This window comes from Trichophyton rubrum (assembly GCF_000151425.1).
Source record: "Trichophyton rubrum CBS 118892 genomic scaffold supercont2.11, whole genome shotgun sequence".
Lineage (NCBI taxonomy): Eukaryota > Fungi > Ascomycota > Eurotiomycetes > Onygenales > Arthrodermataceae > Trichophyton > Trichophyton rubrum.
In genome coordinates this window covers 706,305-731,837 of record NW_003456418.1, presented here as the reverse complement: position 1 = coordinate 731,837, position 25,533 = coordinate 706,305, and the positions used below count along the sequence as shown (strand labels likewise).

Below are 25,533 nucleotides of genomic sequence, written 5' to 3'. Positions count from 1 at the left end.
TTCCCAGAGGTTGCTTCGACGCGCAGGTAAAGGGAGGGCCGCCGGAGCAGAGGAGAAAAGCGCTAGAAGGGAGAATTGATAGCGGCGCACCAAGTGTGGTTGGCAGGCCAGGCCAGGCCGCCAGGGCTTGTTCGCACACCTCAGCGTTCGACTGGCTGGTACGGCCGAACTCTCGTCTCTTCCATCTCTTCTCTCTCTGGACAGCCAGCAGCAAGCAGGGCAGGCCTCGAACCCGCCACAGCGGAAGCCAGTTAGGGCGCAGGCCTGGGGTGTGATATTGAGGAATTTTGTATCCCTGGCTCAGAAAGGCAGTCCAATGTACTCTCTGTACCCACAGCACAACCTCTCTTCTTCGTCTCTTTTCTTTTTCTGGGGGATTGCTGGAAGCACGTTGGTTAACCTACTAACCAGCTAACTAGTTAACCAAGTCTCTTCCCCTAGTGACTCTCTAGAGTCTCTGGATGCGCTTTTCCTCCACATGACATGGGGGAACATTATCCGGTAGCCGGTGGAAGGGGAAATTTGGAAAGACAGAAACAGTTGATGCACAGGCAGGAGGCGATCGGCTGGCGTACCGTTCTTGAGATCACCGCCCAGGTTTAGAGCGGGCGTCTGTCTATGTGGCATATGCATGTTTCCAGTTGGGGTCCATCTCTCCCTCTCCGCCCTTCCATATCTTTTCTTCCCTACCATATGCGGTACCGCATGCTGATGACTTTCTGCATCTCGATGTGCACCACGGCCGAGGGGGACAGGAGAAAAGGCGTTGATCACCATGTCAGGATCGGCTTCAGGGAGCATCCTGGACGAGTCCGGCTGTCTAACCTCGTCTCTCTTTTTGCAAAAAATGCAAAGGGAAGGGGGGGAAAAAAGACACAACCACCCCTTGGCTCTATCGTGCGATTTGAGAATTTTTTTTTTTTTCTCTCCCCATGTAACTAACTACACAGCGACGCAGGATGGAGGGTGGAAATACAACAAAAAAAAAAAAAAAAAAAAAAAAAAAAAAAAAAAAACCGTGCTGGCATTTCCAGATTACCCTGCTCAGTCAGGTTAACCAAAAGGAAGAAAAAATAAAAAAATATACAGGCCGTCAGGGTCCATGTCAGATTCTTTTCCCGCCTGGGTGTCTGTTCGTCTGTTCGTCTGCCCGCCAACTCCGCCCACCATCACGGCGAGCTACAGCGTACCGTTCTGGCATCGCAGACTATAAACTAGGTATACCTAGTCTTCAACACTCTCCGCAACGAAGTTTCCGAGATCACTAAGCAGAAGGCAAAAAATCCAACTTCTTTCTCGACTCTGGCGCCGTCTCAGTGACCTCGGGTATGCCCCATAGCCTTTCGCCCAAAGTACCGTCCTCGTTGGGCATAGGGGGTACAGGGCGTACGGGATACACGAATGGTGGGGAGCCGGATGAGGTATCGAGGTAGCCAGTACTTCGGTATGCTCTGTCAACCGGCGGAGGCAGATAACCAACTAAACTGTCTGATATCTCCACATAAAACACATTCTTGTACGGAGTAGAACCAGGCTAAAAGCAGCAAAAGCAAAGGGTTCGGGCCCCCTAAAGTTGCAAGCCTCGCTGCTCCAGCCATGTCTATCACCCAGACTTTCTTCCCTCCTATGCTTATAAACAGAACTAGCTATTCATCTTGTTTCTTTTTTTAAAGCGGTCCCTTTATATGCTTTGCAGATGATGAGAAAAAAAAAAATAAACCTCCAACCGCTGCCCGACTTGCATGTCTCTATGTACCGTTCGACCTCTAGCTCACTCTATACATATACTTATTACTTACTTACATACATACATATCCGCCGGCGGCTTAATTAATTAACTATCGCCATCCCTCTCCCCCATCCATATCGAAGAGCTTGCTTTTTCCTCCCACTGCTTGCTTTTTATTTCTTTCCCTCCCTTGAACCTCTACTTCCTCTGTTCCCAGCCATGGCCTTGCTTATATCGACATGAGTGGAACCCTCACGCCTCCGTAGTTTTTTATTTTTTTAAAAAAGGCTCTTCTTTATATCACTCCCTTGCTCTCCCACTTTATTTCTGCAACAAGCTCTCCCTCACCAGTGTCGAGGATCAAGGGCCAGTCCGCTTTTCAATTGCAGTCCAACGGCTCCCATCAATCAAGCAGCCAACCAACCAACATATCACCATCGCGTAACAATTGCTTTCGACAAGAAACTATCTTCAGCTTGCTTGTCCACAGTTGAAACGAAGAGGGGGGGAACTAGAGAAGGGAAACAAGCAACAACGCGCAATAAGGAGCAGAGATACGGAGACTCTTCCCTCTCACTTCGCCCACAAAGAGGCCTATTTTCAGCATCTTCAACGGCTATCCCAGCATCCATAGAAGATAGCAAGAAGCGGGAAAAGGGTGCAAGAAACCAGGGGGGAGACTGTCATTATCTCTCCTGCATCCGTTGCCAGGTCAGTACAAAGATCAATTTCATCCAACAAAGACCAGCATAGAGAACCCCCTTACTGTCAAATCTTCTTCACAAGGTGCCATGTTTCGTCAATGGTATCCTGCCTGCATCCAGAGAAGACAGGACTAAGAGTCAATACACGGATATGCTGACTAGGCTGGAAATGCCATGTTTTAGACCTTAGGAAAAGAAACGGTCAGGTCAAGCTGGCCAACCTGCATGTCTCTGATTCGCAGTTGGTCTTTTTTTTTTTTTTTTTTTCAACTCTGACGACTCTGAAATAGGGTCTTTGCGGATCTGGTCAAATCCCTGTTTCCTGCTTCTCTGAATTACCAAACGGGTGGTTGCAATATTCTACCAAGCAGAAGAGAAACAGTCTGGGTATCCACCAGCATCTTTGGTATATTATTTGCAGTTCAGGGAGGGTTCGGTCTATTTCCCCCATCCCCTTATTTGCTCTTAGGCCTTCACTTCGTTCTTCTCACTCCCTTTCTCACTTCGGCCTTTCACTTGTACCATCAGCTGTCCTGGTTGGCGTCGGAGTATATCAATCAGCCTGGCCAACTAGGGGAAAGCAACGCCCGGAAGACAAAAGAACACCAGAGACGAGGAGACTCCCGTTCAGTATTCACCTGGAAGAGTTCGTCTGCCGGAAGATCCCACTAGCATCTCCTGCTACGGTTCCGGATTCGGCCGTTTTCTTGCTATTTCTTTCACCGACTGCAGGATAATTCCCTGCGGGCGCCTTATATCGCCGTTTTCCTCATTCTCAACTCCCGCGCAGTCACTAACCGCGAGGAGGTCTACCGCTCCCGGCTTTTGATATATCCTGCTTCTCAAACAGCAACGCTGGGGCCAAGGTGCAGCTCTCATCCCCTCTTCATTGTGGAGGAAGTGTTCTTTTCTTGTCTCCTTTGCCGCAGCCCCTGAAAGATATCGATTCGCTGGCCATAGCTCCAGTCCTCCTTATCAAGTGGCCTCTGTTCTACCCAAATGAAACATCAATCTGGATAGCAAGGCACTCTCCAGACATCTAGTGACGGCACCCAAACTGAGGTAAAACAATCTGAGAGCAGCCTATTGTCACTTTCGCGGAGATTTCCTTCGCCTCTTGTTAGCCCCTCTTCTCTTCAGGGCTGCAATCAAAATCTTTCATTCATAACCTGCAAACAAACCCTTCTTCTTGATAATAAACCCCCCCCCCCCCTTTTTTTTTTTTTTTTTTTTTGAAATTGCCTTCCTGCGCTCTTAACAGGGACACAGACCTTCTCTTAAAAAGCCATTAAAGGAGAAAAGAAAGGCTTGTCCTTCTGCTATTGTTAATTATGTTTAACCAGCAGCCTCCTTCTCCTCCACCATCGAATGACGGTGACGTTAAGCTTAGTCCGCAGGCAATATCACAGACTGGCTTCCAACAACATCCACAGAAATTACAACAACCATACCCTCAGACATATCCTCACAGCCAACCACAACAACTCCGCCCGCAGCATCAGCTTGGGTATATTCCTGCAGGGGAGCCATACTCTTATAGCTATTTGGAAGCTAGTACTCCAGCTATGAGTGGCCCAATGGTCAGTATATAGTTTTCCTGGCCTGGCATAAAGCACTATTTCTAACAGAGAAATGTCTGGAAATAGCAGAATGGGTATGAATCCCACTCTATGTATCACAGTATGACTAGTAGTGAACATGACACTTCGCTCCCAGCTCTGGTAAGAAGCCCGACTGTGAGATATACAGCAGAACTAATACTAGTTGGAAGAGAAAGAATAGCTGCTAACCCTCTCACTTATCACAGACATACCACCGTGCTGGAGAAATGCCAGTACTGGCCACTGTCAGGGCTGGCGAAACAGTAGAAGATCTCAAAGAGGAGCTGGCTATCGCCAAGTCCAATACTGACGATAGAGTCCGTATAATAAGACCGGCAAAGCTCAGACGGCGACCAAAGCCAGCGAAGGCTGACAAGGGAGATGGGCCAACCATTGACGCTCCGCTCAGTGAGCTGACAAAAAATATGCTACATATCCCCATTCGTGATATGGCCGTCTGGGTTAACCGTCCAAAGGAGACTCGTTTGGAGGAAGTAAAGTCGAAGAACGGCAAGATCGCCCGCCCCATGAACTCCTTCATGCTATACCGATCAGCCTATGCGGAGCGGACAAAGGAATGGTGTGCGCAGAACAACCATCAAGTTGTTTCACGAGCCTCTGGACAGAGCTGGCCACTTGAGCCCCGGGAGATTCGAGACTTGTATGAAAGTTATGCAACCATAGAGCGAGACAACCACCATAAGGCACACCCAGACTACAAATTCGCTCCAAACAAAAACCAGGGCATGTCGAAGAACCAGATTGGGAGTAAGAATCCGGGCTCCGCATCCAAAAAGAAGCGTTCCCACGAGGACGAGCTTAGCGACTTCGAAGACCAGCCATGTGATATCACATCATACCCCCGTCCATCAAACAGGCGACGAACTTTGGGCCCCAATGGTGAAGCTAGTAATAGCAGAAACTCCACTCCATGCGACAACGACAGTACTTATGACAGCCGCAACTGCACTCCTATCCCGCATTCACAGATTGACATTTACGGAACCGGGGATGTTAACCGCTCGTCTTGGGAGATGATCAACCCCGGAAGACCTCATCCTGGTATTATATCACAGCCGGAACAGACCCATTACTACCAGCCGTCTATCCACCAGAGCCTTCTTGGGTCCAACATCGAAGACGTGACATACAAAAAGATCGGTATGCCCGGCGGAGTGGCCTATGATGCTACTGCTCCAATGGTTAATATGCCAGGTGGCACCCATCCAGACCTTCTTCAGCCACAACCACTAAACCACAACAGAATGTCCGTCTCCATGGGCGAAGTCCAGGTTGATCCCCAGATACTGGACTTTGAGCCAACAAACACACCACTCCCAACAGATACGGGTAACAGCTTTGTGAACCAAAACGATTTTTGGCAATTCAACACCACTAGCAACCAGCACTATGTCCCAGGGTACATGTCGACCCCTGAAACTGACCAGTATCATCATGCAACACTTCCGCCGTCGTCAATGGCCACTGGTTTAGTGGCCGACCGTGTTATGTGGCCCAATACCCATACCATGCCAGGCGAAGAACTTAACGAATGGTTTGGCGGATCAACTGTAAACTAAACACAGTTGGCAAGTTGAATTCTGGACAAAAGTGAATGGCAATGCCGCTTTTTCTCCGAACCCAAGTTTCCCTTCTTCCCATGTTTTATTGAAAACATTTCTCCCCCTTATTCCCCTATTTGTGTTTCATGCTTCATGGTGGCACTGGCACCTGCGGCTCTTTCGGATACATGGATGCGGATGGCAGGCGCACAGAGGAGTGATTGGAATGCTGGCGTTATCATCATGGTATCGAACCCTTTCCCCCTTATTGGCTTCCTCCATGAAATCCTGATTTCCTTTGAGAGTCGAGATTGGAGAATACCAAAATGGACTCCCCTTGTTTCCCTTTTGTTCCTTTACTTATCCTTGGTATCACATTTCTTTTCATATCATTCCCTTCCCTCTACTCAGCACGGCTCCCCGGTTCCCTTCCTTACTACTATCCCATGTTCATGCTTATGCCATCGGAGGCTTTCTCGTTGCGTTGGGATACCGTTCCATTCATGAGACTTTTGCATCACCATCATCATCATCATCATCATCATCATCATCATCATCATCATCATCATCATCTGGGTTGGTAATAGTGACTTTGTGTTTTTCGAATATTCTTCCGTAGTAAATTAGTTTAGTTAGAAAGTGCACTCTTCACAGAGAATGAGATTTGATTCACTTTCATATCTTCACTTCAGGAAGGAAATCGTGAAACACTTGAGGCTCAATCTTTGCTGGTGGCTTGGCGCGGTTTCAGTCAGTAACGAGCTTATCGATAAGCCCTCGATCACGCGTGCGCTTTGCACTCGACTTTTTGCGATTCAACAAGGCATTTCCTTTTTTCCTCGTTTACTCATTGAAGCATCCCCTGACTATGAAAGGCATACATATACAGAGAGCGAATTCATCCATCTACAAGAAGCCGCTAAAGCTATATCTCTCTTGTCTCACTCTTTAGTTAATTTCGGCTAATTGAATCCAACCTGTACTTGTACCTCATTCGTCTTCAACATGTATGGTGATTTGGGGACCAAGCTGGTATGTTGGTGTACTCTGTGTACGGAATATAAGTGTAATTAAGGTAGACTAGCTGTGCAATATGCTAATTCCTCCAGGTTCAACATGCCAAACGCACTCAGTCACTCGCATACCTACCCCCCTACCAACGCGAGATTGTCCAAGCGGTGACACGCGAAGTCCGTGACCTCGACAAAGATGTGGCCCGTATTCTTGAGCAACTTGAGCGAGCCCGAGCCGCTGCAGAGGGAGAAGAGGGAGGCATCCCCCCCCCATCCTTCAACCCCGCGGATGACCCTGCTACCGCCTGCGCTCTATTAGTCGACCATTTATCAATGAGGCGAAACAAACGTTGTCTCCTTGCATATCATAGAATTCGGGCAGAGAAAATAGAAGAAATGTGCTGGAAAGGAATAGACCCGCTAGAACACCAGCAAAGACAGCGGGAGATCGAAAGTGGGAACAACAATAGCGAAGACCATGGAACACTCAGAACTGATAGAACGCCCCTCTCGAATGCGCATTATAACAGTTCGCTCACACCAGTGGAAGAGGAATACTTTCGACAATACAATGAGATGCTGATGGCGTACAAGGGCCACTGGACTGATGTTGATTTAACTGGTAGCCTGGAACCACCGAAAGAGCTATACATCGACGTTCGGGTTCTGAAGGATGCTGGAGAAATCCAGACTGAATACGGGTAAGTGGTCTCATTCCGAATATGGCTCAACCTTTACCCACGTGGTTCTAGTTCAGCTCTTTGCATCTGTACTCGAAGGCTAATGGCGTTGAACTCTTCGCTTGGGAGATACATAGGTCGATCAATTTGACAAAGAATAGTCAGTTCTTCGTGAGGTTGGGAGATGTAGAGCAACTAATCAGCCAAGGTTACCTTCAACGATTAAATTGAAAATTACTCTTTTTTCGCCAAAGCTAAGCCATGTGCGAGAAAACTATATGTTGAATGACTTGACTTTTGAATGGCCACCAGCCTTGGAAGTACCGTATACATCTTCAAAGTCAAAGAAAATCGGCAACCTTATTCCCCGTTCCAGGCCCGAACAATCGAATCGTCCATGGTCCCCTTTCTGATCCCCTTGATTATTCCCTCTCTTGTCTTCAATCCCCTACAATCACCTTGATCCCCTTCATCCCCTCCATCATCCATCCAACCAGCTACTTGCCCGCAGAAAAATGGCTGCAACCGTGGTATTCAAGAAGCCAAACTCGGGAATTCCTTCTCGCCTCTGCCACGTTGTGTAAACCTTCCTTAGCCTTCTTTTGCGTTTGCGGCCTCCCACCAACAACCGGCCTCACAACACCTTTTGGAAGACAGACAAGAAGATATTCCAGCGGATACAGCCTAGTCCGCAGATTAACTGCATTAGCCAGTTTTTCAAGCCCCTCCACCAACCAGGGGTCTTCAACAGCAAATGAACTGAAAATTCTTGACATATACCTTTAAAACCTGGTTTATTGTTGCAATCAACTCCCAAATGTTTATGGGGAAATCATACCGCTGGACCACATTCGGCTATTGGTTCCGACCCGCGTATAAATGCAACTTTGAATAAATGCCGATAAAAGTTGCTAGTTTTATTCTCACGCATGGGTAGAGTAACCGCGCTAGCAAACTGGATATTAAGAATGAAGGTATGGTTTGACCATCACAGACGACTGATGAACCACTAGTGACCTGGTTTCACGAGCCAACTAAATAGTAGTTCAATACTCCATTTAAGTGTTAATTATTGGGGTAAAAATATTTCATAAATTCTCCTTCTAAATGCATTGGGAGATTGTTCTTCCGTTCTTAGTACGGGAATCTAGGGGTCGACAGGAGTTCTGTGCAAGAATATCTGAAACTGAGAAATGGTAAAGGGTATGTAAGAGTTGTAGATTTTAATACATCAGGATATGGAGTCCAACTCAGCCAAAAATTCCAGTGTATCACTCCTTGTCGCTGGGTATCTAGTGTGTGATGTGGCCGAACGGCAAATGTACAGTCACCAGAGGAAACGACCGATCAATAAGCCTCTTTAAACAGAATGATCGGACTTCATATTAGCCAGTATGATATGTCACTCTGGGTATCATCGGTTGACGACTAACAGAGGCTGTTCGCATACATTTCCATCACAGGGCTCCTCAACTATATCTTCGCACCGCCATAGCGAAGATACACGCACGATGTTCCGTACTTCCAGGTCTTCTACTTCATCAACAACCACGGGCTTAAGATGTCACGTATTTTTATCACTATATCGGTCTTTAAAAGATAGCTTCTTGGTGTAGAGTTCCCAGATTGTTATCTTGAGTCCATAGAGACTATCCTTGATCGTTAGAGACGGATCAGTTAAATCAGGCCAGTTCTGAGCCCTCTTTGGTAATACGTCGCTTGTTGCTGTGAGATCATCCCACTAGTATGGGTCTTCATCTGTCCTCCGACTCGCTAAAATCATATATCCGGAGCCGTATATCAACACAAAAGAAGGAGGTTGGCAGGCTTGACATCACCATAGATAATTCTTTAGTGTGCCATTCCCGAAGGATTCAACGTATTTGACTCATCAGCTCTCTGCATCGGCATGGCTCAATGGCTTTCAGGTCAAATGGCGTCTCAAGGCTGAGGATAAGGCCCCGTAGTTCGCTCTCTCCTTCACCATATTGAAGAGCCGATCTTCCAAACACTTTAACGGCGCAGTCCCGAGTTGTTATTCCCACTTTTACACCGTTCGTCCGTCTTCAAACCTGTAAACTTGGGAGTTTCACGAGAAAGAAAAGTGGGTTACGATCATCGGCTGCGACGACGGTCCATATTTGGAGGATCTGAAGCCTATTTCTAGCGTAGCATTGATTTTATTATCAGTTAGTGGAACGAAATATCCTGTGTTAATATACATGAAGACAGAGGCCATGAGATAACTTTTACCGTCAACGTGATATCTAGGCCTTACCACCATATAGCCAAAGCAATATTACTAACTGCAACTCGGCAAGAAATAAGGTGTATAGGAAGGCGTGATGTTCTAGGCGCTTCTGTAATGCATATAGTCGATTCCTTTGCTCGTGAGTAGTTAAATACTAGTATGCGGATGGTCACCAGCTTAGTCAGAGTATGCGGCTCGTGCGTCTTAGTCATCAATATTGCCAAGAAAGGCCGTGAGATAAGCGTCAGTCTTGGCATCGAACCCGAACTTCAACTTCAACTTCAGCCTTACTTGGCCGCTTCGCAGAGCGAGAAGAGGCGTGAGCATCGGCCATGAGACGAAGCTCGTGGATGCTTTACTGGCAAGAGGTAAAGCCGTCCATGCTGCGATAAAGCTACTCCTGCTGCTGGCGGGGGTTGGGACGGGGAGAGGGGAGAGATATCTTGTAGCCGGCTAACCATTGTGTGTTGATTATAGTTCGCGACTAGCGCGGTGTCAAAGCCCAGCATCTGCCGTGCATGGTCGCCACAATCGCCAGGGCCATCGAATCCATTTGCCTATCTTATCGCCAGGGAGGCCTTGATATAATCAAGTATGTTGAGACAAGTGAGCCAGCCGAGATGACCGATCAGTGTGTTTTTACTCTCTCACCGACCTCTCTCAAGCTTGCACCGAAGCGCTTCGGAAACGCCCCAAAAGATAACTACTTCGTATTCGCCCGGACGCTGGTGGCCATCCTTGTACCTCGTTAGCCTCTTTGCGTCATTCCCTGCTCCGCCTGCCTCGGTCTGGTATGGAGAAGCTATCACAAGACCACTAAGAGGGGAGACATTCAGGATCACAACCATCGCCTCTTCATTTGTACATTCTTCCCCTCAATAAAATATAACTTCCACTAGAATGCACCGTCTACGGATTTTGCTGTAGCCCTGGGATACGACCCCTTCTGGCCCTCCATCATCTCTAGTGCCATTTTCGCTTTCTTGGGTCGTGGAAAGCAACAGGATGGATGGGGGAAAGGGGAAAACCCTCCCAGCCACTGGCAGGCGCCGTTCGTCGACCTTTTCCAACCTAAGCTTCCTCAGAGATGCTGCCCCGGCTATTGATCGAAGAGTGAGTGCGACAACTACCACTGCGGGTCACAATTCAGATCTCTTGCAAGCTCCAGACGTTTCAAACGGAGCTTCATTACGTCGCCGTGTGTCTGCCAGCGAGAAGACACCGACACGATCATTTTACCATCGAACATTTCATGGGCCATTGGGTGCGTACCTAATACCGCGGATTCATCCTCCTTTTAATACACAAGGCTAACGGTTATCTATCCTTTAGACACCGCCCAATACTCCTCACTAGGAGTTCGAGAACGGACTGCAGAGATCGAGTCTCTAGCCCTATCTGACGCCGAATCAATTAGCCATAAGTCGCTCTCCGGTTATGCGAGTGATTTATCTACATCTACTGGCGGTTTATTCACCAGGGAAGGTTGGGCTGGAGATGGAGTGTCGGAGCGTCTCACTCGGTCTCGGTCCCGACCAGAGGCCATTGAAGAAAGGTCAGAACCGACCACCCCCCGAGGATCCGCCTTCCCTTCGTTCGTGGGTGAATCTGCCTTGACTGCCATGTTACGATCGTCCCCAACGAGCCCCTTGAAGAAATCTACCAGTGCTCCCGTGCAATCTAAAAGAGACTCGACCATACAAGAACCCAATGAGGATGATGACGAAACGGCCCTTGGTCACCGCCCGGTGGCATCTATGCCTCGGATCATAGATCCCGAGCAAGCACCGTTGATCAAAGTTCACAGCAGCTCCAAGTATGGTGCTATACCTGACGGCCCTGAAGACTTTGGACCCCAAAGACCAGATTTAGCTAGCTTAGGCCGATGGATGGCCTCAAAACCTCCTGCATGGGCAAAGACTATTTGCAACCCACGGACGTGGGACAAAAAATTTATATATGAAAATGGAGTACATTTACCCGTCAGCCTACTGCCAGCTGTTTTCTTAGGCCTGCTTCTCAACATCCTAGATGCCCTTTCCTATGGAATGATTCTCTTTCCGTTGGGTGAACCCATTTTTGCTGCTATGGGCGCCGATGGCATTGCCATGTTTTATGTCAGCACTATCATCTCCCAGTTGGTTTTTTCCTGCGGAGGCTCGGTCTTCAAAGGCGGTATCGGCGCGGAGATGATCGAGGTCGTCCCCTTTTTCCACGCAATGGCAACACAAATTCTCAACAGAGTGGGAGACGATGACCCTCGAGCTGTTTATGCAACAACAATTCTAGCATTTTCTCTGAGCGCCATACTCACAGGGCTTGTGTTCTTCAGCATGGGAGCATGCCGCCTTGGCTCCCTAATTGGGTTTTTCCCCCGCCACATTCTCATCGGCTGCATTGGTGGCGTAGGATGGTTCCTTGTCGTTACTGGTATCGAGATATCCGCTCGTTTATCAGGCAATCTAGAATACAACCTCAAAACATTAGAGAAGCTTTTCCAGCTTGATACCATACCACTGTGGACTGTTCCGTTGCTTCTTGCTATTGGTCTTCTTGTTCTGAAGCGTTTCATACGTTCTAATCTCCTTCTATGTGCCTACTTTGTAGCCATCGGGGCCGGTTTTTACATTGTTAAGTTTATTACGAATGTTTCTATGAGTTCATTGAGGGAAGGAGGGTGGGTTTTTTATGCTCCTGCATCTTCACAACCATGGTACCATTTCTATACGTTATACGGTATGTATCGTCTGCCCCACGAGACAAACTAAGATTGAGGTTAACCGACGATACAGATTTTTCGGCGGTTCACTGGGCTGCACTTGCAGAAACTGTTCCAGCCATGTTTGCATTAACATTTTTTGGCATTCTTCATGTTCCCATTAACGTTCCTGCGCTTGGTATTTCAACAGGTGAAGATCACCTGAATGTAGACCGAGAGCTGGTCTCACATGGAATTTCCAATGTATTTTCCGGCTTCGCTGGTAGTGTGCAGGTATGGCGTTACTTCATCACTTGTTACCGGAACGAGAGCTAACAAACAGCCTAGAACTACCTTGTATACACGAATAGTCTCCTTTTTATCGCTAGTGGAGGCAATCACCGTCTAGCAGGCATTATGTTGGCGGTTGGTACATTTGGAGTTCTAGTCATTGGACCAGGTATAGTTGGATATATTCCGATTATGATTGTTGGTGCTCTGATATATATGCTTGGAATTGAGCTTCTAGAGGAAGCACTGGTTGATACATGGGGGAAGTTGCATAGACTTGAGTATTTGACTGTGAGTGTGGCCTAATTTCGCTAATTTGCACGGTCCACCTGCTAATCCCAACTACGTGGACTAGGTTGTAACAATTGTTGTCACGATGGGAGCATGGGACTTTGTTGCGGGTATTATTGTGGGTATCATCCTCGCATGTGTCAATTTTGTGGCTCAAACATCACAAAAATCCGCGATAACAGCAACATACACAGGCCAAGTGGCCCTTTCTACCGTTCGGCGACACCCGCTGCACGCAAGGTTCCTGCGTGAGGCGGGAAAACAGACATTCGTCATCAAGCTCGCCGGTTTCCTCTTCTTCGGAACCATTGTCAGTGTCGAAAAGCGGATACGCGGATTGGTGGATGCAGAAGCATTCAGCGAGCGGCCCATCAGATTCCTGATACTCGATTTCTTATATGTCAACGGGCTAGACTTTTCGGCAGCTGAAGCCTTTACAAGGCTGAATAGGATACTAAAGAAGAAGGGAGTACACATGCTTGTATGCGGGCTTGATATAACGGGAGAGGTTGCAACAAGCCTGCAAAATGTCGGCCTCTTTGGGCTGGACGATGCGGTCGAAATTTTCCAAGATCTGAACTCTGCGCTTGAGCACTGTGAGAACGAGGCCCTGAAGGCAATCCACGACCACAAAGAAACTTCACCCGCCGGGCTATCTCCCAGTGAAGGAAACCTGAGTAAGTCTGTTCTTTGGCGGTGTCTATTGTTGAAATAATGAGTCGGATCATCATTGCTAAGTAAGGGATGTTTCATATAGAACCATTAAACAAGGCCCATGCCCAGACACTGGCGGCAGACATGGCTGCCAACAGTCCTCGTGGCTATTATCTGCACCAGCTAGCGTCCAATTTCCTGCGGGAGGAAGCCGAAGACACTCGATCGGGCAAGATCCTTCACAAACGCCTATCACCAGCACAACAGCAGCAGCAGCCGCTCCCGCTGCTGCTCCAAACCTTCCAAGGTCTCAGCATCAAGTCCGCAGAGTTTTGGCTTCCCGTGTGTCCATATTTTACACGGGCTGAGTTTGCAGCATCTTCGGTGTTGTACCGCGAGAACGACTACCCGGGTCAGTTCTACCTGTTGGAATCAGGTATGCTACGAGCGGAACATGCCACTCCACAAGGGCGGAGCTACTTTGAGCTCATCGTGGCTGGCCGACCATGTGGCGAGCTGTCTTTCTTTGGTGAGACGAGCCGCAGTGCGACCGTGAGGGCAGAACGTGACTGTGTAGTCTGGGCGCTAGGGACGAAGGAGTGGGAGACACTTCAGGTAAAGGAGCCGACTGTTGCATTGGAGTTGTTGAAAGTGTGTTTGAAATTGACAGCTGAGCGGACGGAGAGCATCACATCGTAAGTTCTTCTTGTTACTTCCCTGCCCTCCCCGCTTGCATCAAGAGTCCCTTATCAATGCATGGCAAACGGCTTTTAATCCTCCCCTGCACGCACGATTGGACGATGGGTCCAATAGCAAGGGGGGGAAGAAGCAAAGAGAGGGAAAAAAAAAAAAAAAAGAATTGATAAAAGAAGCTCCATGGTCTCTCTCCCCTTGTACGATCGACCGGCGCTAACAGCTCATTTTAGATACGTTTTGACAGCCACACGCTGATTGCAGGTGCCCGGAGTGGACTGCCGGCGGTCCAAAGTTTTTCTCTTACCCTTCTCGCAGCCCCATCGGTTCACTTTGCTATCAAGGACGAGCATGAGATTGACCAGCCCAGGGGGTGTGTTTTGCCCCTTTCCCTGTTTCTAGACTACCAGTCTTCACCACGAAGAGCAGACGAAGTCTGGACATGATTACAGGCCACTCCTCTCGCCTACCGTGACAAATTGTTCGAATCGGAGCTGGTCAAGCTGGTTGGCAGCTGTTTCAAGTGGCCTGACGCAGGGGCCTGCTGAGTAGTTGAAGCTCCTGGTGACAAGGCCACAGCTACCCTAGCCTAGCGTCGCAGAGCGAAAGGCCCCAAAAAAAAAAAAAAAAAAAAAAAAAGGAAAAAAGGAAAAAGGAAAAAAAGGGGGTACTTGGGCAGACCACACAAAGTCGCTTCATAGCTCTCGAACGAGTGAGCGAGCGGCGTGTTTCCACTATTACGCGATAGTAGTAATTTATGATGATTATATGGTAACGAACGACCATATGATGACAGGCATCGAATTTCCATCTTGTCTTCGAACTAAGGTATTAGTTATCTGTATTGGCTGTAATTCCCGTATATCCAATCTCTGGCCCTCTGCCGTGTACTCCACTAATCAATAGCGTGTGCATGCTAAGGATGGGTAAACACCCCCATCTGGCGATTCGCTGCTGGCACCGCTGGCCTCGCCACCAACAGTCACATCGGCCCTGCTCTGCGTCCTCTGGCATCCTCGTCGTCTCATCTCCAGCATCCCTCGCCATCTATCAAACCGGCCCCGACGAGGAGTCGCCAAAGGGACAGCCCTGGAAGGGCGACAAAAAAGGGCGAAACACAAAGCGATGGACATGTGACTTGATGCCAAGACAAAAGAGAGTTCTCCACCCAAAATAGGGGAGTCACGTGGTATCAAGGGGGTCTCAGTCTGGTCTCTAGTTATTTACTTGTATTATTATCATTATGACTGCAGTGACTGCCTCGAATCAGAACTCGGGGGAGACGTGAGTGCGCACACACGGAGCTGCATGCATGCACGGTATAACTCGAGCAGTGACACCCGGCGACTAGACGGCCAGCGACGGAGGACACAGAAGTACCTGCATCGATCTGCCCTCTGCTCGCTGCTGCGATGGCGTCTCTGGCGTGTCTATAGCGGTATCTCCGGAGCTTATGTAAGGGGGCAGCAGGCCGTCACGTCACGTAACTGACCGTACGGTACCGCTGATCAGACAGCGGGAATTGGCGGCGCTAGACCCAAACAGGCAGCAAGTGCGGCTTGTGCAGTGGGCAGCTGGGTCAGGTGGGCGGCCAGGAGCTCGCGGTACAGGTATTACGCGTACGGTCATGACGGTACCAGGGCAAAAAGGGGCAGCCCCGCCCAGCGTAACTTACCACCCTTGTACCGCTCTTACCTTACAAGTCACGGGCTCCTCCCTTTTTTTTTTGTCCTGTAATTTATCGCCCAAAGCGGAAAAGAGCAAAATAAAAACGGCCTCCTTGTCGCAAATATTAATCCGGCCTTTTCTCTCTCCTCCTCCTCTTCCTCTTCTTCCTCTTCTTCGTCTGCTCCAGCTTCTGCCTTCTTGAGATACCCAGTGATACCTTTTTCTTTTCTTTTTTGCTTGCTTCACCTTTTCCATCTAATAATTAACACAGAGAGTCTTCTCTTAGCTATTTTAATCACCTCCTTTCTTCGCTTCTTCGTGATACCCGAGATACCCGTTTCCGCCCCTCGAAAAGGACGCCTGTAGCTACTTTTAATATCCGCTTCATTACACACCGATCCCCAAAATATAAACACGCCCAACGAGCTCACGACTACAAGAAGCAGCCATGTCTGAAGTCCAGAAGCCCGCCGAGGAGACGCCCGCCGTCGTCCCGGAGACCACTACCACCGCCGCTACCGAGACTCCAGCAGTCACCGAGCCAGTGGCCGCTGCAACAGCCACCCCCGAAGAGCCCGTCAAGGCCGCTGAGGAGGCTCCCGCTGCCGAGGAACCTGCTAAGGAAGAGCCTGCTCCTAAGGAGATCACCCCAGCCACTGACGGCCAGCTTGGATACAAGGCCCCAGGACTCGTCAAGTAAGTAGTACAAGGCAGATAACATATGCATGCTTTTGGTAGCGAGGGGAGAGGGGTATAGGGGAAAAAAAAAACAAGACTAACAAAACTCTGGATAACAGGAGTTTCCGCTTTGTCAAGAGACACTTCTGGTTCAGCGAAGAGCCCGTCGAGAGCAAGCAGCTCATCTCCTACTTCCAGAATGAAAAGCTTAGCTTTGCTCACCCCAACGCTGCTTGGGCCAGCCAGACTGGCAAGGGTCTTCTCTTCTTTGCCAAACGCGCTGAGGACAAGGCCAACCCTGCCGGTATCATCAACTTGGTATGTTTGAGTTCTAGATAAAGTCATGGGCAAGACAGAGAGGGGAGTTGGGCTAACGCGTAGTTGTAGAGTGATGTCACCGACATCGCCAAGGACGGCAGCAACGAGTTCATCTTCAAGCTCCACGGCCAGAAGCACACCTTCCAGGCCACCGACGCCGACGAGCGTGACAGCTGGATTGCCGCCATCGAGGCCAAGTCCGCCGAAGGAAAGGCCGCCAAGGAGGAGATCGTTGGTGGTGAGGGCTACAAGAGCGAGCTCGAGAAGTTTAGTACGTGACCATTTTGTAACGCCCCCAATCTAAAGCTTATTTATCGTTTTGACTAACGGTGGTACAGCCAAGGTCCCCGTCGTTGCTGCTGTTGCCGGTACTGCAAAGAAGGTGACCGACGAAGCCAACAAGGCCGTTGATGCTGTTGTCGAGCCAAAGGAAGAGAAGAAGGACGACAAGAAGAGCCGCTCTCAGTCTCGCAAGCGTGCCAGCATCTTCGGAAACTTCCTCGGAAAGAAGGAAGAGCAAGAAGAGAAGAAGGACGAGCAAAAGGAGGAAGACAAGACTGAGGAAAACAAGGAGGCCAAGAAGGATGATGCTGAAACTACTCCTGCTGTCATCGATGCTCCTGCGGTCACCGAGCCTGCCGCTGCCGAGACTGTTGAGGCCTCTACTGCTGCTGCTGAGCCAGCCGCTGATGGTAAGTTTCAATCTGGTTTACAAAAGATCACATCACATAAGCCCTCATTTACTAATCATTTACACCTTTACTAGCTCCTGCTGAAGAGTCAAAGCCCGAGGAGAAGAAGACAGAGACTCCTGTCAAGTCTAAGCGTACCTCCATTTTTGGCACCTTCTTCCAGAAGTTCCCCAAGGAAGACCATGACAAGGCCAAGAAGGAGGTCGGTTCTGAGACCCCAGCTGTCTCTAGCACCGCTCCCCAGCTCGGCGACCCTGTCGATGCTACGACCTCCGAGCCAATCAAGCCGGAGACTGTTACTGCTCCCAATGACGATGCCGCTGAAAAGACCGAGAAGACCGAGGAGGTCACTACCCCAACCTCGGGCAACAAGTTCCTCTCCTTCATGAAGAAGTCTGACAAGATTGAGAAGGCTGAGAAGGCTGCCACTGACGCCGTCGAGAAGAAGGTTGATGAGGCCGTCACCAAGGCTGACGAGACTGCCACTGCTGCAGTTGATGCTGTTGTTCCCGGCCTCAAGGAGAAGCGCCGTACATCGCTCTTCGGCAACCTCGGTGGCAAGAAGGAGAAGAAGCCTGAAACCGAAGGTGAGGCCACCGAGGGTGAGACGAAGAAGTCTGGTCCCCTCGCCCAACTCTTCCGTAAGCCCAGCAAGGCTATCAAGAAGGATAAGGAGCCTACTGCCAACCCAGTCTCCGAGGCTGAGCCCATTGCAGAGGAGCCTGCCACGGAGACTCCAGCTGCTACCACCACCACCGAGCAGGCTGCCAACGGTGAAGATCCCAAGATCACCGAGGCCCCCACTTCCTCTGAGCCCGCTCCTGTTGCTGCCACCCAACCCGTGCCCACTGCCGCATGAAGAGCAGACGCCAGGACGAGCTCCGTTGAAATCGAAAAGTGGTGGGACCAGCGGTATTTGCACTGTCCTGGTTTGTCTACAGCATAACGATATCAACCGAACAAACGAATAAAATAAAAAATCCCCCGAACACAGCACCTTATTCAATTTAACACTCAACACTGTCCTGTTATCAAACCAATCCTTGACGCAGCCCAGCCAACTTCCTAACGAGCATGGCAATGACTTTGAACAAGAAAAAACAAATCCAGTTCTTTAAAAACCTCACTCTAATATATGTCTCGTGTGTTCGTGTGTGTGCCCGTGTTTCCCCTATCCTTTTCTTGTGTTTCGTATGTCTTGCTTTTCTTGTCTAATTAATTACTGGCTCGATCCATCCAAATTTCCAACTTGCCACTCCCTACTGTTTCGTCCCTCTCTCTGTACGCGGTGATGATGCATGGTTGTCTTGTGGGAATTATCAGAAAATTTTAATCAACAATCCAAAAAAAAAAAAGGCGAGGTGGACGTGAATGATACCCATACCCGATCCCGATACCCCCGATACCCAAATCATACCGTTTTGTGCTGCTTGTGTTTCCTTTTCTTCCTGTTAATTAATTACTCGCTTTTAGTCCTGCATAATTCTGCTTCGTTCAATTCTCCTTTTCCAGATTGTAAACGTCATTCTCCTCTCCCAGTCGTATTTCCATATCACGGTCTATGATTTTGTCTTGTGTTTCGACTCTTGGACTCTAGTTGCAGTATGACTTGTTTATTACTTTAAAGTTATGTATGCCGCTACTCTCTACTCAACTATCCAAATTGATAATTATAACTTTCCACGAATACTTTGCTCCAAGTTTCCCCGGCTTTTCTCATCGTACCTAGGTAGCCCAACTTACCACTCCCCTGTCTGTATGCATGATATTATGATACATCACCTTCACCCACAAGCCATTAGCCTGCAGGAGATGAGCAGACCGCATGATTCAAACCGACGAATAGAGGCCTGTATTACACAGGCTCGTATTCACTCCCCCACCATGCATGCATCATGTTACTGATGGCCTGTCATGCTGCCTGTCAAACAAGGCAAACCAGAGCTTGATTGGCAAGCACTTCATGTTCTCCCATGGAGAATGTCAGTTTATTGAAACGGAAACGGGTTGTAAGTACATTAACTTACACTTACGCCTGTATGTATCAAAAGAGACACGTCCATGCACACTGTGAGTAGACCTAAATTAGTTATACTGTATGAGTTTGCATAGAAGTAACAAAAGTAATCCGTCAGTCAGTCAGCTCATCGTCAAACCAGCAGTTAATTCGTGCGACCGGCTAAACCCATTCAACGTCGGACTCGCGGGGGTATGAAAAACGAAAAACAAACCAAGGAAACAAAGTGAAAAGGGCTAAATATGGGGGGGAATAGCTGATGATATGCTGTAAATGCATCATCGACTGCAGCGAAATAAGAAAGGCACTTAGAAGTGGCGGATAGATAAAATATCTTCTCGTGTCTGTCTCGGTCTTTGAACAAGTGATCTAACTGATCTATTTGAGGTTGAGTGACTGAAAGGGAAAATAATATCTAGGAGTTAGGTATGCCCGAATCTTAAATCTCTTCCTTTTCTCATGTATGTGCTTCAAGAGCATGTTGGATGGCTAGGTGTGGGTTAGCATCTATAGATAAACACATAAAAGCGCAGTTGGTTCGGTAGGACACACCATCACAAGAAGTCTTTGCATCTCCAAACAGCATCTTGGTACCAGGCATATAGAACATGGGGTTGGGCACATCAGCTATTGGATATGTTAGTTTAACGAGCCTATTTTGGTTGGGCGGGATTTTAAAAACTTACCGTATCCGCTTGACATTCCACGCTTCATAACAATGACTTCCTTGCTCTTCCAGGCATGCAAAACAGGCATTCCCGCAATAGAAGAGTTGGGCTCCAAAGCAATGGGGTTAACCGTGTCATTCGCACCGATGACGAGAGTCACGTCCGTATCGCTGAAGTCGTCGTTGATTTCATCCATTTCAAGGACAACTAATTTCCTTCATTAGCTTCGTGCAATGTAGACTCCGATGAAAAGGAAAACCTACTATCATATGGAACAGCAGCTTCAGCAAGCAGGACATTGCATTGCCCAGGCATGCGGCCAGCGACGGGGTGAATAGCGAATCGAACTTTTACACCTTTAGCACGAAGCATACGGGTGATTTCTGAGATCGCATATTGGGCTTTTGCGACTGCCATGCCGTATCCAACGACCTAGGGGCATAGATTAACAGTTAGTTCAACAAATCAATATTAGAGTAACGTACTATAATAACGCTTTCAGCATTCGCAAGAGTCTCTGCCGTTTCTTCAATGGAAGTCTTGGTAATCTTTCCTTCAATCTGGTGATCCGATTGTGCCTGGGTTGGTGATGATATTCCGCCGAATAGGACGTTGGTTAGAGAACGGTTCATCGCGACACACTTTAGACAGTTAGCCTGACACTATTTCTAGAACTAGTTCAAAATATAGCTAGCCGTGGACTAACCATGATATATGATAGAATGGAACCGCTGATGCCGATAAGCGATCCCACTGTCGTAAGAAGTGGATTGTCGAGCATAAACCCTTCGGCAACAAGTGCAAAGCCAGAATAAGCGTTTAAAACCGTTATCACAACAGCTACATCATTCGTTTAGCATGTCTTCATCAATATTAAAGGATTAAGATAAACATACGCATGTCAGCGCCCCCTATGGCAGCGGTTGTCGTGAACCCCTTTATGAAACTGAGTATGGTACTCGCTGATAAAGCTGCTGCAGCTACCAGGGGAGCGCCCGGAGCCATTGATATAAATCCTCCCATGAGCGCCATGTTGGTCCCCAGTAAAGAGGAGTTTACTATATGTCGACCTTTGAATGCAAGTGGTTTAGACGCCATTTTCCCTGATAACTTCAGGAACGCCACTATGGAGCCGGTGAAGGTGATCCCGCCTGTTTATTCAGTTAGATTAACATTCCATGTTACAATATACGATTCGCGAGGGCTTACCTATAACTACGCCGGAGTATGCTGTAACAAGATGTAGAGTTGAAACATGGTCGATATCAGCGAGGACACTTCCAATACTAGTGAGGACGGCAGCGAGCCCAACAACAGAATGCAGTGCCGCTACCATCTGGGGTAGCTCGGTGGGAGTAATACGACGGCCGATAACGGCACCTAAGTGATGTTATCATAAGTGAATAGAACAACGGAACATGATAACGGTAGAACTAACCAACCAAACCTCCGATGCCAGCTAGTCCGACAAATTGGGCAAGGACTTCGGGAGAGAAGCCCACAGCAACCAAAGAGGCGAGAATACCGGAAGCAACGCCCAAGATACCAAGAGAGTTTCCTGCACGAGCAGTAGCTTGAGATGCAAGACCAGAAATAGAGCCTACATTGTCAGTAGTTGCAGGTCGCACAAATACCACAGAATAAAATACATACTTATGCATAGAATACTGCTGACGAGATATCCTGCTTGAACTAGACCCGCCATGCCAGTGCTCACAGCTGCAAGGTACCCGCCTCCGAACAGTACGCCAGGAATAGCGTAGAGCCATGGATACTCCGGTGGATCAGTAGGCCCTACATAGTATTAGTTTGCGGTGCCAAGCAAAACTTCTGGGGTAACTAGAGCTTACTCTTAAACATGTCTAGCATGCGTTTAGTTATGACGAAGCCGCCTGATACGTTGACGAAAGCGAGGAGAACAGACAATGCACCTAGGGCCTGGGGTATGGTTTCAGGGAAATATCCTCCGCCCATGACAAATAGACCGCCAATTCCCACCATTCCTACATGCAAGTAAGTAGATAGTTGGTATCAGATGATAGAGAGTTACAGTACCTGAAATAGCGTTGGTTACGCTCATCAACGGAGAATGCAATGCAGGGGTGACGCCCCATACAACTCGATATCCAATCAAGCCAGCCAAACCCGCTGTGAAGACATTGCTCATAAACAGTGGACCGGTAAATTTGCCTAAGGCGAGAGCTGTGCCCATTCCACCAGTAACAGTAGCTACTTCTCTTGAGACCTTTTGGAACGGGGTAAGCTCCATCTTAGCCGCGTCAGCAGAAAGAGCTGCGTCCTCTTTCTTCCGAGTTGCTGGCTGCGGAGGAGGGGCGGGCCTGGGAGCAGGGGGCAAAATAGAACCAGCATAGGTGACAATAGAGCCGCGGACGACTTCATCTTCAAGGTCAACACCGAACTGTTTCTCAACGGGGGCCATTGAAAGCAAGACTTAGTGATATTGTTTGAGTACAGCGTAGACGACTGCGTAGGTAGACGGGACGGAAGATCAGTGTATCCTATGATAGTAACGCCATTGGAGCTCACTAACAGCTCCCCCAGGTTTAGTCAGGACACAGTTCCCTCCAGCCTCTGCCGCGAGGTCTACCACGACAGAGCCAGGCTTCATGGCCATGATCATTTCTTCGGTGATAAGTTTTGGAGCTGGTTTGCCAGGAATCAAGGCCGTGGTAACGATGATGTCCACCTCACGGCTTTGTTGGAGGAAAAGCTTCATTTCAGCTTCGATGAATTCCTTGGACATTTCCTTTGCGTAGCCACCGGCGCCGGAACCATCTTCTTGGATGTCTACCTCGATGAATTCGGCTCCGAGGGATTGAACTTGTTCACGAACGGCGGGGCGGGTATCAAAACCGCGGACTATGGCACCCATACGACGTGCCTTGATTTTTCAGTATAAACCATGATGCTTTATGTAAGGGTGGTCGTGGCTTACTGCTGAAATGGCGCTGAGGCCAGCAACACCAGCACCGATAACGAGTACCTTGCCAGGTGGAATCTACACTGCGTTAATTATGGTGATAAGTGGAATGAACAGCAAAACGGACCTTGCTATTGAATGTTAGCATTGTACATGAATGCGGGTAAGCGTAAGAGCATACTCACCCTGCAGCAGTAACCTGACCGGGTAGAAACCTCCCAAAATGGTTAGAGGCTTCTAATATTGCCTTGTATCCCGCTATGTTTGCCATTGAACTACTGGCCATTAGTTTTTCTCTTGTCTCTGTGCTGGCGAAGTTCTAGGTAGTTCACCTGAGGGCATCAAAGACCTGGGCACGGGAGATCCTAGGAACCATATCCATGGCGAAGGCCGTGACGCCTCTCTTGGCCAAGGCTTCAACCAGGTCTCTGTTAAGCGCTGGATAGAGGAAAGATATGACCGTAGCGCCATCCTTAACCAAGCCTACCTCGCCACGATTGAGGCTGGGAGCTCGCACCTTGAGCACGATGTCGCTTCCCCAAACGTCGTGGCGGTCCATCAAGCTAGCCCCTGCATCTATATATGCCTTATCCGTGAACTGGGATGCTGCACCAGCTCCACGCTCGACCAGCACCTGGTTGAACCCTTTCTTAAGCAAGAGGGCGGCATTAGCCGGGGTGAGAGAGACACGGCGTTCTGACGGGTATGACTCGAGAGGCACGCCGATGGTGAGAGAGGAGTACGGGACCGTTTTGATCTTGCCGTCACTTTGCTGTTGCTGCTGATGCTGGTGGCACTGGGACGAGCAGGAGAAGAAACGAGCATGCTGCCCGAAGCTGACCAAAGCTCTCCGCAGGGAGGTGATGTTGTTCATGGTCGCGTGTCTCGCAGTAGGTGGAGAACGGGTATCATTCTACTGGGAACTACCTCCGAGATGGCCGCCAGACCCCGTTGCAACTATCGTTGAGCAGTGTTAGCATCTACTAAGGGCGTATAAATGCGTTATAGAAGTGCTGCTGTGGATGTCGTGAGGGGTCGACTGGGATAATTGCGGCCTCTCTCCGCAACGAAGCTCCAGAGAGCGCGCGATCTTATCTTGATCTTATCAACAAAGGCCGCAGCGACGGAGGATCAGGCTCCGCCTTATGTAATACAAAGCTTAGTCATTATGGGGTGGGTGGGAAGCCTTGGCATGCTCCTCCCCACAACTTCTCTTCATTCCACAGAGAGAGGGCTGGAAGGACAACAACGCCAGCTATTTGGCCAAAGGATCAAGCCCGCACTAGATTATGGTAACTAAGCATAGGTTGCAGAGAGTGGCTATTTGCCTTGCTTCTCTACCACATTTGCTTGCCGTCTGTACGAAATCTTCATTATTTGTAAGTCTGCCTCGACATGGACTCATCAGAGAGAAAGCAGTATACGGAGTATCACACGTCTCATTCTTTTTCATTTGAGACAAAACTGCTGCTGCTGGTGTGAAAAGATACGCCTAATTTTCAAAGATATCGATACCCAATAATACATGCGACCATTCCCTGTTCCGACATACTAATCTTGATACCAGATTAATACGAAGTGTCGATAGGACCGCGGGAACGGCCTGGAGATCACTCGCAAAACGAGACGTTATTTAACTCGTAAAACGGATCATAAAAAGAATGCTAATTAATATAACCTTTTTATTTCTGCTACATCCGCTTACGATTAAGCATGCTCCGTACGAGAGTACGCGTTGGGGAGTCGTCTGAGGGATGAAAGATTCCGTCGGACCTGAGATAAGAGGGGGGGGGATGAGATATGTTCCTCTTAGTCAGCACGCGGCCCGAGATAACCTTGGGAAGCTTGGCATCAGTCACATGGCTGCATCTCCATGTTCTTCCGAAAAGGGAAATAGGTAGATAACAGCGCAGAGACCGCTGTGGAAGAGAGAAACGCCAGGGCGAAAACTCGACAAACCCACATCGCTAGCTCAGGCAAGCAAAAACATGAAACGGAGAATAGAGTGAGCAGAAGATATTCAGCGGAGAGGAGAGCGACAGCTGCAAGCCGACAAGAGGGACTGGCAGCGACAGGCCGAGTGATCCGGCAAAAGCGGCGAAGGATGGCTGCCTGGCTTCGTGTTCCAGCGCTGGAGTGCGCAGGCTGAGGCGGCGTTGAGCCGCATCTCGTTTCTTCTGCAAGGGTTCGCATCCACGCCAGAAGCGAACTATCGGTTTCAGCTGCGCCCACCACCGCCCACGGCCGCCTTCCACCCTCTCCCTCCCGCTGCTGCTGGCCTCGTCGACCTCGCCGTCGCCTCTGCTGTCTCCTCCATCTTCCCGCGTCTCGCTGCGACTTTTCCTCGTCCCGCTGCGGTCGTCCTTTCTGCTGACTAAGACTTG

At 48.9% G+C, this 25,533-nt stretch overlaps 9 protein-coding genes across 11 annotated transcripts; 7 read left to right on the top strand and 2 right to left on the bottom strand.

Moving 5' to 3' along the window:
- Positions 1–3,764: 3,764 nt before the first annotated feature.
- Positions 3,765–5,614, top strand: TERG_08029 (uncharacterized protein; the record flags this gene model as incomplete). The annotated part of the gene is made up of 3 exons (XM_003231682.1): positions 3,765–4,013; positions 4,080–4,154; positions 4,241–5,614. The coding sequence occupies 3 exons, from the start codon at positions 3,765–3,767 to the stop codon at positions 5,612–5,614; spliced, it is 1,698 nt and encodes a 565-aa protein (XP_003231730.1).
- Positions 5,615–6,472: 858 nt separating this feature from the next.
- Positions 6,473–9,827, top strand: TERG_08027 (uncharacterized protein). Of its 2 annotated transcripts, XM_047748872.1 has the most exons (3): positions 6,473–6,628; positions 6,706–7,310; positions 7,427–9,827. In XM_047748872.1, the coding sequence occupies exons 1-3, from the start codon at positions 6,602–6,604 to the stop codon at positions 7,518–7,520; spliced, it is 726 nt and encodes a 241-aa protein (XP_047604863.1). In that variant the 5' UTR covers positions 6,473–6,601; the 3' UTR covers positions 7,521–9,827. The 2 variants fall into 2 exon arrangements, with proteins under 2 accessions (XP_047604863.1, XP_047607453.1); XM_047750528.1 differs by having other exon boundaries at positions 6,706–9,827.
- Positions 9,828–9,829: 2 nt separating this feature from the next.
- Positions 9,830–12,308, top strand: TERG_12635 (uncharacterized protein; the record flags this gene model as incomplete). The annotated part of the gene is made up of 2 exons (XM_047751568.1): positions 9,830–10,804; positions 10,873–12,308. The coding sequence occupies exons 1-2, from the start codon at positions 10,546–10,548 to the stop codon at positions 12,306–12,308; spliced, it is 1,695 nt and encodes a 564-aa protein (XP_047607452.1). The 5' UTR covers positions 9,830–10,545.
- Positions 12,309–12,655: 347 nt separating this feature from the next.
- TERG_12634 (uncharacterized protein) lies at positions 12,656–13,535 on the top strand (the record flags this gene model as incomplete). Its single annotated transcript, XM_003231678.2, has 2 exons — positions 12,656–12,820; positions 12,885–13,535. 2 exons carry the CDS (start codon positions 12,656–12,658, stop codon positions 13,533–13,535), a joined length of 816 nt encoding a protein of 271 aa, XP_003231726.2.
- A 2,748-nt stretch (positions 13,536–16,283) lies between these two features.
- TERG_12633 (uncharacterized protein) lies at positions 16,284–17,110 on the top strand (the record flags this gene model as incomplete). Its single annotated transcript, XM_003231677.2, has 3 exons — positions 16,284–16,531; positions 16,633–16,831; positions 16,901–17,110. 3 exons carry the CDS (start codon positions 16,284–16,286, stop codon positions 17,108–17,110), a joined length of 657 nt encoding a protein of 218 aa, XP_003231725.2.
- Positions 17,111–17,241: 131 nt separating this feature from the next.
- Positions 17,242–17,912, top strand: TERG_12632 (uncharacterized protein; the record flags this gene model as incomplete). The annotated part of the gene is made up of 2 exons (XM_047751567.1): positions 17,242–17,523; positions 17,598–17,912. 2 exons carry the CDS (start codon positions 17,242–17,244, stop codon positions 17,910–17,912), a joined length of 597 nt encoding a protein of 198 aa, XP_047607451.1.
- A 63-nt stretch (positions 17,913–17,975) lies between these two features.
- Positions 17,976–18,494, top strand: TERG_12631 (uncharacterized protein; the record flags this gene model as incomplete). Its single annotated transcript, XM_047751566.1, has 1 exon — positions 17,976–18,494. The coding sequence occupies one exon, from the start codon at positions 17,976–17,978 to the stop codon at positions 18,492–18,494; it is 519 nt and encodes a 172-aa protein (XP_047607450.1).
- A 1,503-nt stretch (positions 18,495–19,997) lies between these two features.
- Positions 19,998–23,048, bottom strand: TERG_12630 (uncharacterized protein; the record flags this gene model as incomplete). The annotated part of the gene is made up of 12 exons (XM_047751565.1): positions 22,264–23,048; positions 22,059–22,211; positions 21,862–22,002; positions 21,647–21,808; positions 21,418–21,588; positions 21,105–21,359; positions 20,915–21,048; positions 20,694–20,849; positions 20,472–20,640; positions 20,227–20,415; positions 20,093–20,167; positions 19,998–20,029 (listed from the first exon to the last, which is right to left on the bottom strand). The coding sequence occupies exons 1-12, from the start codon at positions 22,646–22,648 to the stop codon at positions 19,998–20,000; spliced, it is 2,022 nt and encodes a 673-aa protein (XP_047607449.1). The 5' UTR covers positions 22,649–23,048.
- Positions 23,049–23,074: 26 nt separating this feature from the next.
- Positions 23,075–24,262, bottom strand: TERG_12629 (uncharacterized protein). 2 transcript variants are annotated; one of them, XM_047751564.1, is made up of 2 exons: positions 23,165–24,262; positions 23,075–23,110 (listed from the first exon to the last, which is right to left on the bottom strand). In XM_047751564.1, exon 1 carries the CDS (start codon positions 24,021–24,023, stop codon positions 23,478–23,480), a length of 546 nt encoding a protein of 181 aa, XP_047607448.1. In that variant the 5' UTR covers positions 24,024–24,262; the 3' UTR covers positions 23,075–23,110; positions 23,165–23,477. The 2 variants fall into 2 exon arrangements, with proteins under 2 accessions (XP_047607448.1, XP_047607447.1); XM_047751563.1 differs by having other exon boundaries at positions 23,075–24,262.
- Positions 24,263–25,533: the final 1,271 nt, after the last annotated feature.

What these genes read in the sequence shown, in the direction of transcription:
- TERG_08027 (XM_047748872.1), top strand. Translation starts at nt 6,602, where the DNA reads ATGTATGGTGATTTGGGGACCAAGCTG. An exon ending in GTGATTTGGGGACCAAGCTG is followed by an intron (nt 6,629 to 6,705) that starts GTATGTTGGTGT and finishes TAATTCCTCCAG; the next exon opens with GTTCAACATGCCAAACGCAC. An exon ending in GAAATCCAGACTGAATACGG is followed by an intron (nt 7,311 to 7,426) that starts GTAAGTGGTCTC and finishes GGAGATACATAG; the next exon opens with GTCGATCAATTTGACAAAGA.
- TERG_12629 (XM_047751563.1), bottom strand. Translation starts at nt 24,023, where the DNA reads ATGAACAACATCACCTCCCTGCGGAGAGCTTTGGTCAGCTTCGGGCAG.